Genomic DNA, 13680 nt, shown 5'->3' on the forward strand with positions numbered 1-13680 from the left:
CCAGGCCCTCTACAATCTCCCCACCCCAGCTCTCTTTCTTCCCTGTCATGGCTCCCCATCTGGGCATTTCATGCACTGTGGAGAGTGAGGGTTACCAGTGTTAGATCCTGCAGGCTGGCAAGCCATGCTCCACGGAAATGCTTCTGCAAATCCTTCAGGATAGTCTCTGTCTTTTGTTTCACACCTTCAATCCAAAAACAACAATTAAGGGGCAGGGCCTTAACAGGGAAATAGGAACACACCCTTCTTTATTTCCCCTCCAAACCTCAGAGAAGATCAACAGAGTGAAATGGGTGAAATAACATTTGCTCAACAGAATGGGAAGAGTTCCCCAGCACCAGGCCAATGGGTGGAGGGAGAATGTGGCTGGGGACTCAGTCTGGTCCTTGCAGCTGTTCCTGCGCTGTGCCAGAATGTGGACTGTTCTACCCGTGGGTGCTGAGCAAATGCCCTTATAAGAAGTATGCCCTGTTGAACCATGAGAAGTCAGAGTTTCTGAAACTCCTTTTAGGGATATTTGCAAATCCTCCTGGCACCTCTGTAAGCGTGTGTGACTGTTTGTATTTTTTGTTTTCCTTGAGCAAAGAGGGTCTCAATCTGGGACTCCCAAATTTGTTCCCTAAGAAAAGATGTTCATTTTCCCAGTCTTAGGCCTAGCAGTAAGGCTGAGACCACTGGGAAATATTGAGTATCCAAGTTGATTCCACAGGTGGCTGCAAGCCTAGCTCCCCTTTTCCCCGAGAATCTCTTAGAATCTCTTACAAGAGGGCATTGCATCAGCAATGGGGTTGGAGCTCATCCAGATAAAGTTTCCAGATCTACTTGTAACAGGGATCCCTCATCTTGGGGCATCATAGCATATTTACTCCATTGCCCTCATGAGAAGGAACTGCCCTTCATCGTGTGCCTGACACAATGTGGGCATTCAATGAACGGTGCTTATATGCTGTTGTTATTCATGGGTCCCCACGGCTGTAGCCCGGTGGCCACTCAGGCTCATGTTGCTTACTTCTCTGAAACACAAGGATTTTGAACAGGTAATGCAACGCCTCTGATGCCTCTATGCTGATCTCATGGTTGCAGCCCATGACGAACAGGCCGAAGATGCTCATCAGTTTCCCACTCATTGAGAATTCCTCCATGTGCTGCCCAGAAGAGGAAACTGGTTAACTCCCCATCACCCCAAAAGGAAATTCCCCATACTGTGGCCACCATCCCTCTCCAACTCCCCACCCCTCTACACCACTAAATCATTTGCCTGCATGTATCCCCTCACCACACCAGCTCCACACTCTTTCCCTGCCCAAGAAAAACCTTTCAAAGCAGCACCCAGGGAAATGGGGCAGCCAGATCCCTAAAATATGTTAGCCAGTGGGAAGCTGTGGACCCAACCCAGCTGTTTAGGCCAAGGTCCCCCAACAAGGCTGAGATGTGTCCAGCCAATTGAAACTCACTTGGCCAAGGGCAAACCAAGCAAACAAGTTAAGCCTCTTCCCCCATAGGAACAGAAAAGGCACTAATGCAAAAAAAGAGGGACACTCTGACCGCCCACCCCCCAGTAACCCCCTGCAGAACCACAGGTTCTCAGGTACCCCATGTGCAGAGAAGCAGGGCCCACTGGGTCAGCCTTTCCCCCCACTCCAAGCACTCACTGACAGTTCGGGGAAATTGCAAATAAACCTCAGCAGCCAGGAAATAGTGCCCAAGGCCCGCATCTGTTCGTGCACTTTGTCTGACAGTAATGACCAAGGTAAGATGATCTGGAAAAGGAGTAAAGAGACCTTGTGAACACCTTCTGTGGGAGTGCTGCTCCCTTCCTTCTCAATTCCACATCTCTGACTGCTAAAAAGACAAAAAGGAGGGAGTTGTGCCAGGCACCAGAGCACACGGCCCCATGAACTTGGCAAAGCAAAGGTGTGTTTAGGAGTCTCCGGGGCTATACAAAAAATTAGCTGGGTGTGGTGGTACATGCCTGTGGTCCCAGCTACTCGGGAGACTGAGGCAGCAAAATGGCTTGAACCTGGGAGGCGGAGGTTGCGGTGAGCTGAGATCGCACTACTGCGCTCCAGCCTGGGCAACAGAGTGAGATTCTGTCTCAAAAAAAAAAAGTCTCCGGGGCTTCACCTGCTACCTTCTGGGTCTCTTCTGACAGGAATGTTTAAAGACAGTGCTGTGCCTTAGATGTAGAATTACAAAGCAGTGGGTAAGCAGGAATGGGATAAGATGGGGAGACAGGGCTCTCTTGGTGGCATATCCATGCAAACCCCTACCTGCTAGGCCAGGGGAAGGGGTAAAGTGGTCTCTGAAGGATGAGATTCAGAGCCATTCATTTCTGGAGGTTAATAATAATAGTGACACAGGTAAGTATTCTGAATAGAATAATGCACTCTATCCTCCCATAACAACACTTCCCTGTAAGTGTTATTATTACCACACTAGGTTGAGATCCCACCAGGGAAGACAGGCCTGTGTCCTGCTTGCTACAAACTTTTGGGAAAGTGTGTCCCGTATCATAGCTGCTGGACAGGTGTCCTTCAGGGTAGCCTTTCTCCCAGAGCATTGAACCCCATCATGGACATTCATGTGCCAAAAAAAGAAAAATGAACTACAACGTGTACCTGACCATCCAATACAAAAGTTAATTCAGAATTGACCACAGACTTAAAATCTAGAATGATAAGATTCTAGAAGAAAATGAGAAAATACTTAAGGGAGGCAAAAATTCCTAAATAATACAAAGAAAGTATAACCATAAAAAAAAAATAATGATTTGGACTTCATCAAAATGAATAACTACCTGCTCTTCAAAAGATACTGTTAAGAGTGGCCAGGGCTGGGTGCAGTGGCTCACGCCTGTAATCCCAACACTTTGGGCGGCTGAGGTGGGTGCGTCACCTGAGGTTAGGAGTTCAACACGATGTGGGCATTCAATGAATGCCCAGCCAATATGGTGAAATCCTGTCTCTGCTAAAAATACAAAAATTAGCTGGGTGTGGTGGCACATGCCTGTAATCCCTGTTATTCAGGAGGCTGAGGCAGGAGAATTGCTTGAACCGGGGAGGCAGAGGTTTAGTGAGCTGAGATCATGCCACTGCACTCCAGCCTGGGCGACAGAGTGAGACTCTGTCTCAAAAAAAAAAAAAAAAAAAGACACTGTATAAAATCAGGCCACAAAATGGGAGAAAATGTCTGCAAATCACATATCTGACAAAATATTTATATCCAGAATATACAAAGAGCTCTCAAGGCTGGGCATGGTGGCTCACACACTTGTAATACCAGCACTTTGGGAGGCCAAGACAGGAGGATTGCTTGCACCCTGGAGCTCGAGACCAGTATGGGCAACATAGGGAGACCATAGCTCTACATAAATTTTTTCTTTTTTTTTTTTTTTTGAGACGGATTCTCGCTCTGTCGCCCAGGCTGGAGTGCAGTGGCATGATCTTGGCTCACCGCAACCTTCTCCCCCCAGGTTCAAGAGATTATCCTGCCTCAGCCACCTCAGTAGCTGGGATTACAGGCATATGCCACCACACCTGGCTAAGTTTTGTATTTTTAGTAGAGATGGGGTTCTGCCACGTTGGCCAGGCTGATCTTGAACTCCTGACCTCAAGTGATCCACCCGCCTCAGCCTCTCAAAGTGCTGGGACTGCAGGCATGAGCCACTGTGCCTGGCCCATAACATTCAAAAATTAGTGGAGCATGGTGGTGCACACCTATGGTCCTAGCTACTCAGGATCCTGAGGTGGGAAGGTCTCTCGGGGAGGTTCGAGGCTGCAGTGAGTAGTGATGGTGTCACTGCTCTCCAGCCTGGGCAACAGAGTGAGATTCTATCTCAAATAAAATAAAATAAAATAAAATAAAATAAAATAACCCTCAAACCCCCAAATAAGAAAACAACCCAATAAAAAAATGGGCAAAAGATTTAAATAGACGCTTCATCAAAGCAGATATGTAGATGGCAAATAAGACTATGAAAACGTGCCCAACATTAGTCACTAGGAAACGCAAGTTAAAACCACAAAGAGATACCACTACACATCTATAAGAATGCCTAAAAGGAAACACTAACAATACCACATGCTGGCAGGGATGCAGAGCAACTGGGACTCTTACACATTGCTAGTGGAAGTGGAAAATGGCCACGTGGGAAAACACTTTGGAAGTATCCCCCCCACCTTTTTCTTTTTTGAGAGGGAGTTTTGCTCTTGTTGCCCAGGCTGAGGTGCAATGGCGCAATCTCGGCTCACAGCAATCTCCACCTCCTAGGTTCCAGCGATTCTCCTGCCTCAGCCTCCCAAATAGCTGGGATTACAGGCATGTGCCACCACGCCCGGCTAATTTTGTATTTTCAGTAGAGATGGGGTTTCTTCATGTTGGTCAGGCTGGTCTCAAACTCCCAACCTCAGGTGATCCACCCTCCTTGGCCTCCCCAAGGGCTGGGATTACAGGCGTGAGCCACCACGCTGGACTGGGAAGTATCTTATAAAGTGAAACATCCACATGCCATAAAACACAGCAGTCCCACCCCAAGAAATTTACTCAAGTGAAATAAAAACCTGTGTTCATACAAAAGCCTGCACACAAAGATTTATAGCAGCTTCATTTGTAATCATCCCAGTCTGGAAACAACCCCAAAGTTCCTCAACTGGAAAATTAATGCACAAACTGTGATCCATCTACTCAATTAAAAAATAAAAAGAAACGAAGTACTGATACACATAACAACATGAATAAATCTCAAATGCATTATGCTAAATGAAAGAAGACAGACTCCAGAGACTGTCTACTGGATAATTCTACTTAGATGTCTTTTTTTTTTTTTTTTTTTTTGAGACAAAGTCTCCCTGTATATTGCCCAGGCTGGAGTGCAGTGGCACTGTCACAGCTCACTGCAGCCTCGACCTCCTGGGCTCAGGTGATCTTCCCACCTCAGCCTCCCAAGTAGCTGGGACCACAGGTACATACCACCACGCCTGGATAATTTTTTTATTATTTGTAGAGATGGGGGTCTCACTGTTGCCCAGGCTGGTCTTGATCTCCTGGGCTCAAGTGATCCTCCCAGAGTGCTGGAATTACAGGCATGAGCCACTGTACTCAGCCTTAGATAACATTTTAATTATTTTATTTATTTATTTTTGAGATAGGGTCTCGCTTTGTTCCCCAGGCTGGAGTACTCAGCCTTAGATAACATTTTAATTATCTTAATTAATTAATTAATTATTTTCGAGACAGGGTCTAGCTTTGTTGCCCAGTCTGGAGTGCGGTAGCATGATCACAGCGCACTGCAGCCTCAACCTCTAGGCTTCAGGCGATCCCCTCACCACAGCCTCCCAAGTAGCTGAGACAACAGGCACACACCACATGCCCAGCTAATATATTTCTTTTATTTTTAGTAGAGACGGGGTCTCATATGTTGCCCAGGCTGGTCTCAAACTCCTCGGCTTAGGTGATCCCCCTACCTCGCCCTCCTGAAGTGCTGGGACTACAGGCATGAACCACTGCACCTAGATGACATTTTAGAAAAGGCAAAACTATAGGGACAGGAAACAAATCAGCCATTGCCAGGGATGGGGAATGGGGAAGGGGTTGACCATAGAGTCATGGGGGAATTGGGGGGGTGATAGAACTGTTCTATAGCTTAATTGTGGCTGTAGTTACAGGACTGCATGCATTTGTCAAAACCCACAGATCTACACACTAAAAGCTGAATTATACTATATGTAAATTATACCTTAATTTAAAAACGGAAAAAAAGAAGACAAAAGAAAAAGGAGGGCCCTTAAGAAAACTATATAGCCCTCAAATTCGACCTTTCTGATCCAGCTCTGCAAAGTCAAATGTGAAATAAATGATGTTGTATTATGCTATCATGTCATTTTGTAGGAAAAATATGTCTAAAATATATACACACTTGACTGAGAATTACCTCAAAGTAGCAAAAATACATTTTGTTCGCATAAAAATAACTTATTTTTATACTTTTAATTTTATTTATCAAGATAAATTGATTCCTCCACTATTTTATACAAAATGTTGGAACCTGTTTCAGGTGGTAATTTTGCAGGGCATCATTTATCTTTGGATAATGAGAACCCCAGTAATGGATCTCTTGAAGACTGTACCCTGACCAGGACCAAAGTTTTGCATCTCTGTTCCCCACAGACTCCAAGAACAACAGAACATTTGTTCTTACATTTATAGCAAGGTTGTCTAAAAAGCACAAAAATCCTTCTCAACAAACATACCAGAGATGATACATTCCAAAAGAACTATGTCACTCATCCAAATGTGGACAAATTTCCCTCTAGCTAAAGCCCTTGTCAAGGTCTTTTTGGGTTTTTGGAGGGTTTTTTTTGAGACGGAGTTTCACTCTTGTTGCCCAGGCTGGAGTGCAATGGCGTGATCTCAGCTCACTGCAACCTCCGCTTCCAGGGTTCAAGAGATTCTCCTGCCTCAGCCTCCCGAGTAGCTGGGATTACAGGTGCCCACCACCACGCCCAGCTAATTTTTTTGTATTTTTAGTAGAGACGGGGTTTCACCATGTTGGCCAGGCTGGTCACAAACACCTGACCTCAAGAGATCCACCCGCCTCGGCCTCCCAAAGTGCTGGGATTACAGGCGTGAGCCACTGCACCTGGCCTTGTCAAGGTCTTTTTATAAGATGCCTGGGCAATCTTGTCTCCTTCTTTGTAGTCACACCTAATGCTTTATGCAAAATTTTATTACCGTAATTGATTACCATCGTGTTCATGAAAGTCGGTTTCAAGTGATTCTTGGCTGTTTCCCCAACTCAGCTACCCTCAGGAGATAACAATTTGTCATAACTAAGAATATTTGAAATGCTCTGAAGCTCTAAAGACAGTTAAAGAAGTACAATGAGTCTCTGGTGGGGATTACATTAAGGGATATAAGAGTAGCCTGTGGTTAAGCACTGAGGTCTTCTTTATCACAGAGCAATGGCAGATGCTGCAAAAGGGGAAAATACTTTGAAGATTAAAGTCTGGCACAGATATAAATGTTATTACCATTGAAGCCCCAATATGTCCAAGTCCTGGGCAGAAATGGGTCCTCAGCTTAGTGGGCTATGTTTCCAAAACTGTGATCCTCAAAATGATATTTCGTGGGAGATACAGAAATTTGTCTTCAAGTGATGTTTATGCATGCTGAGGCTTGAGAACCGATGGTCTTTGGACTAGAATGACACCTAGGCTATCCTGATATTCTTTTCCTTTCCTCCCAAACATACTAGAATTAATATGGACTTTCAGTTTCCTTGATTTCCACAGCCACTTACCTCCAGGAAGTTTTGTAGTATGAGCATGTTAGGGTTCATCCTGTCCATCACAAGAGCCTGCAACATGTTGTCTAAGGCCTGGACCCTCTGACAAGTGAAGAGACAGGGAGTGTCCAGAACAGACTGCCACAGTGCCAGCTTGGCTCCCTGGGGGCACTCCATCTCCTTGTCCCCTACCTCTGGAGGAAGGAAGTGGGGCCAGCCTGGCTCTGCCACCCCCGGCAGTCTCTCTCTCATGGCCAGCCACACTCTGATCTTCCTTGGTGCTGACTTTTCTTGGCCTCAGTGAAGACTGGACCAGGTCCAGCCCAAATTGTGAGCCCATTGGTGAAATGTAGGCATTGGGCCATTCTCCCCAAGAAAGCCAGACCCCGTGGGACTCTCCGCATTAGATTCATTCCGTTGGGTCCAGGACACATCTATTTTTAAAACTACAAAGGCTGAGGTGGGAAGATAGCTTGAGCCCCGGAGGTTGAGGCTGCAGTGAGCTATGATTGCACCACTATACTCCAGCCTGGGCAACAGAGTGAGACCCCGTCTCAAAATTTAAAAATTAAAAATGAAATAAAAAATTACAGGCCCCTGGGAAGATTTGGCAGTCTACTGGTCAGTTGCTCCACAGTATCTGTGGGTTTTATTATCAGACTGTCTCCTCCCATGACTGAGGCTGCTGTGAGCCTTAGTGAACAAGGACATGGATAGGGTGGGAGCATGGGCCAATCCCTGGAAAGACAGGTGAGGGTATGACAGCTGGAGTGCTTCTTAGCAGCCCCAGGAACAGGGGGCCAAGAGCTCTGCAGAGAGGTCAGAGCAGGAGAAAGGAGGGGGAGTTAAAGGGCAAGAGGTGACTCCAAAGACAAAACCTCCCCGTGGAGCTCTCCATGAAGAGGTGGGGATTACCTGGAGGTAGAGACTCGCATTGTCTCTTCGGTACAGGCTGGGCACGATAGGTGGCAGAGAGAACAGGCTGGAGATGCCCACATTTACCAGATCTAGTTTCTGGGACAAGTGGAATGGTGGATTCACCTGACTGCAGGGAGAGGCAGGGAATGACAAGTGGCTCTGGGGTCCCTGGGAGAGACTGGGAGCCTCTGGGAGAATGTGCTCTGCTGCTGTTTCTGAGATGCAGGAAACAGTGGGGATCTGAGCCCCCAAACACTTTCTAATGGCCTCTCCTCCAGGGAAGGAGGGCCTGGGCTGCTAGGGAAGCTTCCCTCACTGGACGTCCTAATAGGCTTCCAAAAGTACAATTGGAGAACACCCCCTCCACCCAAGGATGCAGGCAGATAAAGTGGCAGACACGGGGGCTATGCCACCCACAGGCCAAAATTTAAGTCCCCAAACCTTGCCCTTCCTCCCAACCCAAATGTTCTGAGCACCAGAGACCCAGGCGCTCTGAGGGGGTAAGAGCAGGAAAGGCACCTCAGCGCCACGATGCAGAGCATGGCTTGCTGACGCATGTTGCCCATCAAAATCTCAGTGGATTCTTCAAGAATTAGTATCTAGAAAGGCCAGGAAACAAACAAACAACAACAACAACAAAAAAACAAGAACCCCCCTCAGAGAGAGATGCCAGCCCTCAGGTCCGGGACTTGTCATCCTCATCCCTGAATGACCAACTCCCAGAAGAGCTTGGGTCTTTCTCACCTCAATTTTCTTGGCCAGGATGGCTTTGGGATAGTAATCGTCCATACTGCCATCTGCTTGGCCATGCACAGCACTACTCAAGGTTTCCACAGCTCTCAGGAACTTCAGCTTGGTGAACTCAGACTAGGACACAATACACAGATTGCTGCCCATAAGCTGGGCTTCAGCCCTTAGCTCTGCCCACAGGCAGCACCTGAGACCTACACCCCACCCCTGCTCCTCACACCCAGCCCAGATTCCCATCAACTAGGCCAAAGGATGGATTGCTCACTTGATTTTCTCAGTGCAATGTCCCTGTCCCCAGGACTGCTGCTCACCAATGTCTGGCCACCTGTGTAGGGCTCTGGAGGACAGTGGGGCTAAGGATCTCTGACAAAGATCCTTCCTACAGGAAGGGAACTGCAAGATCTGAGCCCTAGACACCCTGTCCAGTGGCCTAGCCACCAAAGATCTGCCCAGTCACGAGGCAACAATGGGCTGAGTATCTGGTGGCTTCCAAGCCAGGGCTGGTACTCAAAACCCAAGTAGGCATAAGCCCTCTTATTTTTTTCTACTTTCCGCCTCAGTTCACACAAAGGTCCAGAGAACTTTCTTACCATATGTTCTTCTTCTAGAAATTCCACTATGAACTCATAGCCTTCTCTTTCTGATTGGCGCAATCCTGAAAAGGGATGTCGTTGGGGGAGTTTAGCTGATTCCACCAGATGGAACAGGAAGGCAGAGTCATCTTCCCCCTCCCTTCCTGTCCACCAAGAAGGCCCAGAAGCTACCAGGGTCCCCAGAACCAGCTTCTCTAGGCCAATGGAAGCCGAAGTGGAAAGGCCGTCATGTGGGGACTAGATAAGAGATTTTCAGCCGGGTGCAGTGGCTCATGCCTGTAATCCCAGCACTTTGGGAGGCCAAGGTGGGTGGATCACCCGAGGTCAGGAGTTCGAGACCAGCCTGGCCAACATGGTTAAACCCCATCTCTACTAAAAATAAAAAATTAGCCGAGTGTGGTGGCATGCACCTGTAGTCCTAGCTACTCAGGAGGCTGAGGCAGGAGAACAGGAGAATCGCTTGAACCCAGGAAGCAGAGGTTGCAGTGAGCCAAGATCGCACTACTGCACTCCAGCCTGGGCAACAGAGTGAGACTCCATCTCCAAAAAAAAAAGAAAGAAAGAAAGAAAGAAAAGAAAAAAAAGACTTTCTGCATCAGGTATGGCCCAATGGCCCGGGATGGAAAAACAATTGGGAGGAGACCTTTAAGTCACTCCCAGTGGCCACAAATTTCTAGGGCTGTCCTAGACTGACTTTGAAAGTTTTGATTGCGAATGGACTTGAAACCCCAAGTCAGCCTGGGAGGCTTCTTTGCCAACTGGACTGGCACAGCCTTCAGGGCATGCCTCCCTGAGCCTGAGGGTTGAGGCCAGGAATACAGCCTGTTTGCCCCAAGTGAAGTCGGGAGAAGGTAAAGCAAGAGGAAGGAGCTGGTGACACCACTGGGCTCCAAAGCAGCATGGGACACAGGCCTGAGTTCAAGTTGCTGCTGCCCTCTCACACTGCCCTGCAAGAAAAGCCTCTCAGAATAGGACTTGGACCCAAAGCACGGGAGCTACACACAATGACCCTGGCACCAAACTGCATGAGTTCCAAGTTCAGCTCCTCTGCTTCATCAGCTCTGTGATCTCCAGCAAATTAAACTCTGTCAACTTTACCTTCTCCATCTGTATGACAGGGAAGATGATACTATCTGTTATTATTTGAGGATTAAATGAACAATGAGTCTTAATACATGTAAGAAGTGATCTTGAGCAAACTAAAATCCCCCAAGCTTCAGTTCTGACATCTTAACCTGGGGATGATCATCACAGTATCTATTATTGTTGTGGATTTAAATAAATTAATATGTGAAAAAAAATTAGAATGCTTCCTGGCATATAGTAGGAAATCAAGGAGTGCATTCTTTAGCATACATTTATTGAGCACCTACTATGTAAAAGGACTCTCCTAGACACATCAGGGAACAAAAGAGACAATAATCTTTGCTGTCACAGAGCTTCTTACACACCAGGGAGTTCCTTCATAGGAACTACCCTTCTAAAAGAATTTTTATTTTGTATTTGCCCATTTGGGTTTGTATATACACAGAGGTCAAAGAAAATCTCATTGAATTTAAGTGGGCTTGAAGAACGTGAATGGCAAGCCATTTATATATCTGGTAAGAGAGCATTCTAAGCCAAGGCAATAGCAAGTGTGAAGGCCCAGAGGCAGGATCGTGCCTGGAAAGCTCAAGGAACAGCAAGGAAGCCTGGGCGCCTGGAATGGGAGGAGCAGGGAAGAGTGGTGGGAGGTGAAGGTAAAGCAGTAATGGGGCAGATCATGAGGGACTCGTAGCTTATTGTAAAGACAATTGGCTTTGGGGACAGGAGCCCTGGGCAGGTTTTGAATAAAAGTGGTCTGACTTTGATTAACAACAGCACTCTGGCTGTTCAGCTGAGAATAGATCAGGAGTAGAGGTGGAGAATGGCATGGGGTGTGGGCAGAAGCAAGAGACCAACTGGGAGGTTATGACAATAATACAGAGGTGAGACGGTGGTTCACACCAAGGGAGGTGGTTAGATGCAAATGATCAGATTCTGTATCCATGTTGAGGGTAGAACCAACAGGAATAGTTGATGGCTAGATGTGAGTATGAGAGAGAGAAGTCAAGAATTTTGGCCTTGAGACACTGGAAAGATTGAGTTCCCATTAACTGATGTGGGGAACAGAACAAATTTGCAGTTGGGAATAAAGTTAAGAGTTCAGTTTGGAATATATTAATTTTGAGATGTCTACTAGGCATCAAAGTGGAGATATCAATAGGCAGTCGGATGTAAGAGCCTGGAATTCCAGAATTGCAGATCTGGACTGCAGATACCAATTTGGGAATTGTTGGCATGTAGATGTTATCTAAAGATTTCTCTGCCTGGGTGCAGTGGCTCATGCCTGTAATCCTAGCATTTTGGTAGGCCAAAGTGGGAGAATCACTTAAGCCCAGGAGTTCGAGAACAGCCTGGGCAACATAGTGAGACCTCATCTCTACAAATAACCAAAAATTAGCTGGACATGGTGGCACGCACCTGTACTCCCAGCTACTTGGGAGGCTGAGGTGGGAGGACTGCTTGAGCCCAGGTCATACCTCTGCAGAGAGGTATGATGGTGCCACTGCGTTCTAGCCTGGGTGACAGAATGAGACCATGTCTCAAAAGAAAAAAAAATTTTATATATATATATATATAGAGAGAGAGAGAGAGAGAGAGAGAGAGAGCGCGCATTCTGGCTCTCCTGAACAGCTGTCAGCTAGAGGAGGTGTCACTCAAAGTCTCAGGCAATGTCTTGTTCCTGGCTCAGCTCCAGGCTTCTCAGGGAGGCAGGCCTGAAAAATCACAGGCATGCAGAGACTAGAGCTGTGACAGGGGTAGCCAGAAGTGGGCAGATGTGTGCCCATTAGGTACACCTCAAGCGAGGGCTTGTGCAATCACCACCACTTCTGAGCACCCGCAGTTAATTGAGAGACAGAACCAACTGCTCACCCGGTAAGTTGGACTTCCAAGAGATTTGTAATGTCGATGGTTCAAAGGTTACTCTGTTTGGTTTTCGCTTGTTAGAACTCGGATTCATCTGTACACTTGGGGCAGCAGCCTGCAGCTTGCGATGAGAACAGTGGGCAGGCCTGGTGTAAGATACTCCTTCCTGGGGATACAGCCTCTGCACTCACTCCAGGGGGAAGCTGCAGGAGGCAGACCCTGCCCATTTACCACAAAAGGAATTGGTTGAGTAGGGCCAGTGCCGGGTTCCAGGGTCAGCTTCCCATTTCTTCCCCATGGGAAGATTCGGGACCCTCTGAAGGGCCCTGGTCCCTCCTGATTTGCCTAGTAGTCTTCCATTCTGGGATCTTCCAGCATAGAGAATCTCAGACTCACAGGTGGGCTCCTAGGTCACAGTGGCCATCCCTCTGCCTCCAGGCCAAATTGCCTCTGGGAGTCTTGCTGCTAAAATCCCGAGGTCCCCTCTTCCCAGAGGCTTCTGTCCCCACCCCCTAATTCATAACCTTACTTCTGCCCTATGGTAGGGGAGCTAAGAGCCCCCACATGTCTGCCCCTCCCAGACATGGCCCAGGGAAGCCTGCTGGTGGACCAGGAAGAAACTGCTGCTCAACCTGGTTCTCTCACCGCCCTGCACTTCGGGTCCCCAAACGGGCGCGTCCCATCGCTCACTGCCTTAAAGGGCCTTGCTCTGCCCCTGTGTCCGTCTCTTTTGTATCCCCCCTCTTAGCTGGTCTCTGTCTGTCCTGTTGTTGGGAGCTGCCCCTCGGACAGGTCATCCCCTGGGAACTTGCTCACCCTGTTTTCCCCGGGCCTAACTCACCGTCGTCTAAAATACAGAATCCAGCGCCCCATTCCCCACAAATAATAGGTCGAAGCGCTCAGGTCTGAGATCAGGATACCCCACAACTTCTCCAGAGACCCTGGAGCCGTCTCCCCTCCCCTACCTTCCCCAAGAATGGAGTGCCCCAGACCCCTGAGGCCCACAGATCCCCGCGGCCCCCAGGGCCGCACCCAGGCAAGGCTGGAGGCGCCCCTTGGGCAGCGAGGGCCGGGGCCCTTCCCCGCCCCTTCCTTGGCTGTGGAGGGAACTGGCGGGAAGGGGGAACCCTTTACCTGACACGCCGGCGCCTCAGGTCCGGGCACAGCCTCTCCAGGGGGCGCTGTGCT

At 48.1% G+C, this 13680-nt stretch overlaps 1 protein-coding gene across 1 annotated transcript in view; it reads right to left on the reverse strand.

Annotated features, from left to right (window-relative positions):
- The window catches only part of LOC100978719 (maestro heat-like repeat-containing protein family member 7), a 32680-nt gene extending 27227 nt beyond the window's left edge, over positions 1-5453 (reverse strand). The window contains exons 1-3 of the mRNA XM_057301265.2: positions 1653-5453; positions 1010-1145; positions 96-184 (exon numbers count right to left, since the gene is read on the reverse strand). Coding sequence (XP_057157248.2) covers positions 96-184; positions 1010-1145; positions 1653-1970 — 543 coding nt within the window. The 5' untranslated portion in view covers positions 1971-5453. The remainder of the gene's footprint in view (positions 1-95; positions 185-1009; positions 1146-1652) is intronic.
- Between the last annotated feature and the right edge of the window lie 8227 nt (positions 5454-13680).

This window comes from Pan paniscus, chromosome 1 (genome assembly GCF_029289425.2).
Source record: "Pan paniscus chromosome 1, NHGRI_mPanPan1-v2.0_pri, whole genome shotgun sequence".
NCBI lineage: Eukaryota > Metazoa > Chordata > Mammalia > Primates > Hominidae > Pan > Pan paniscus.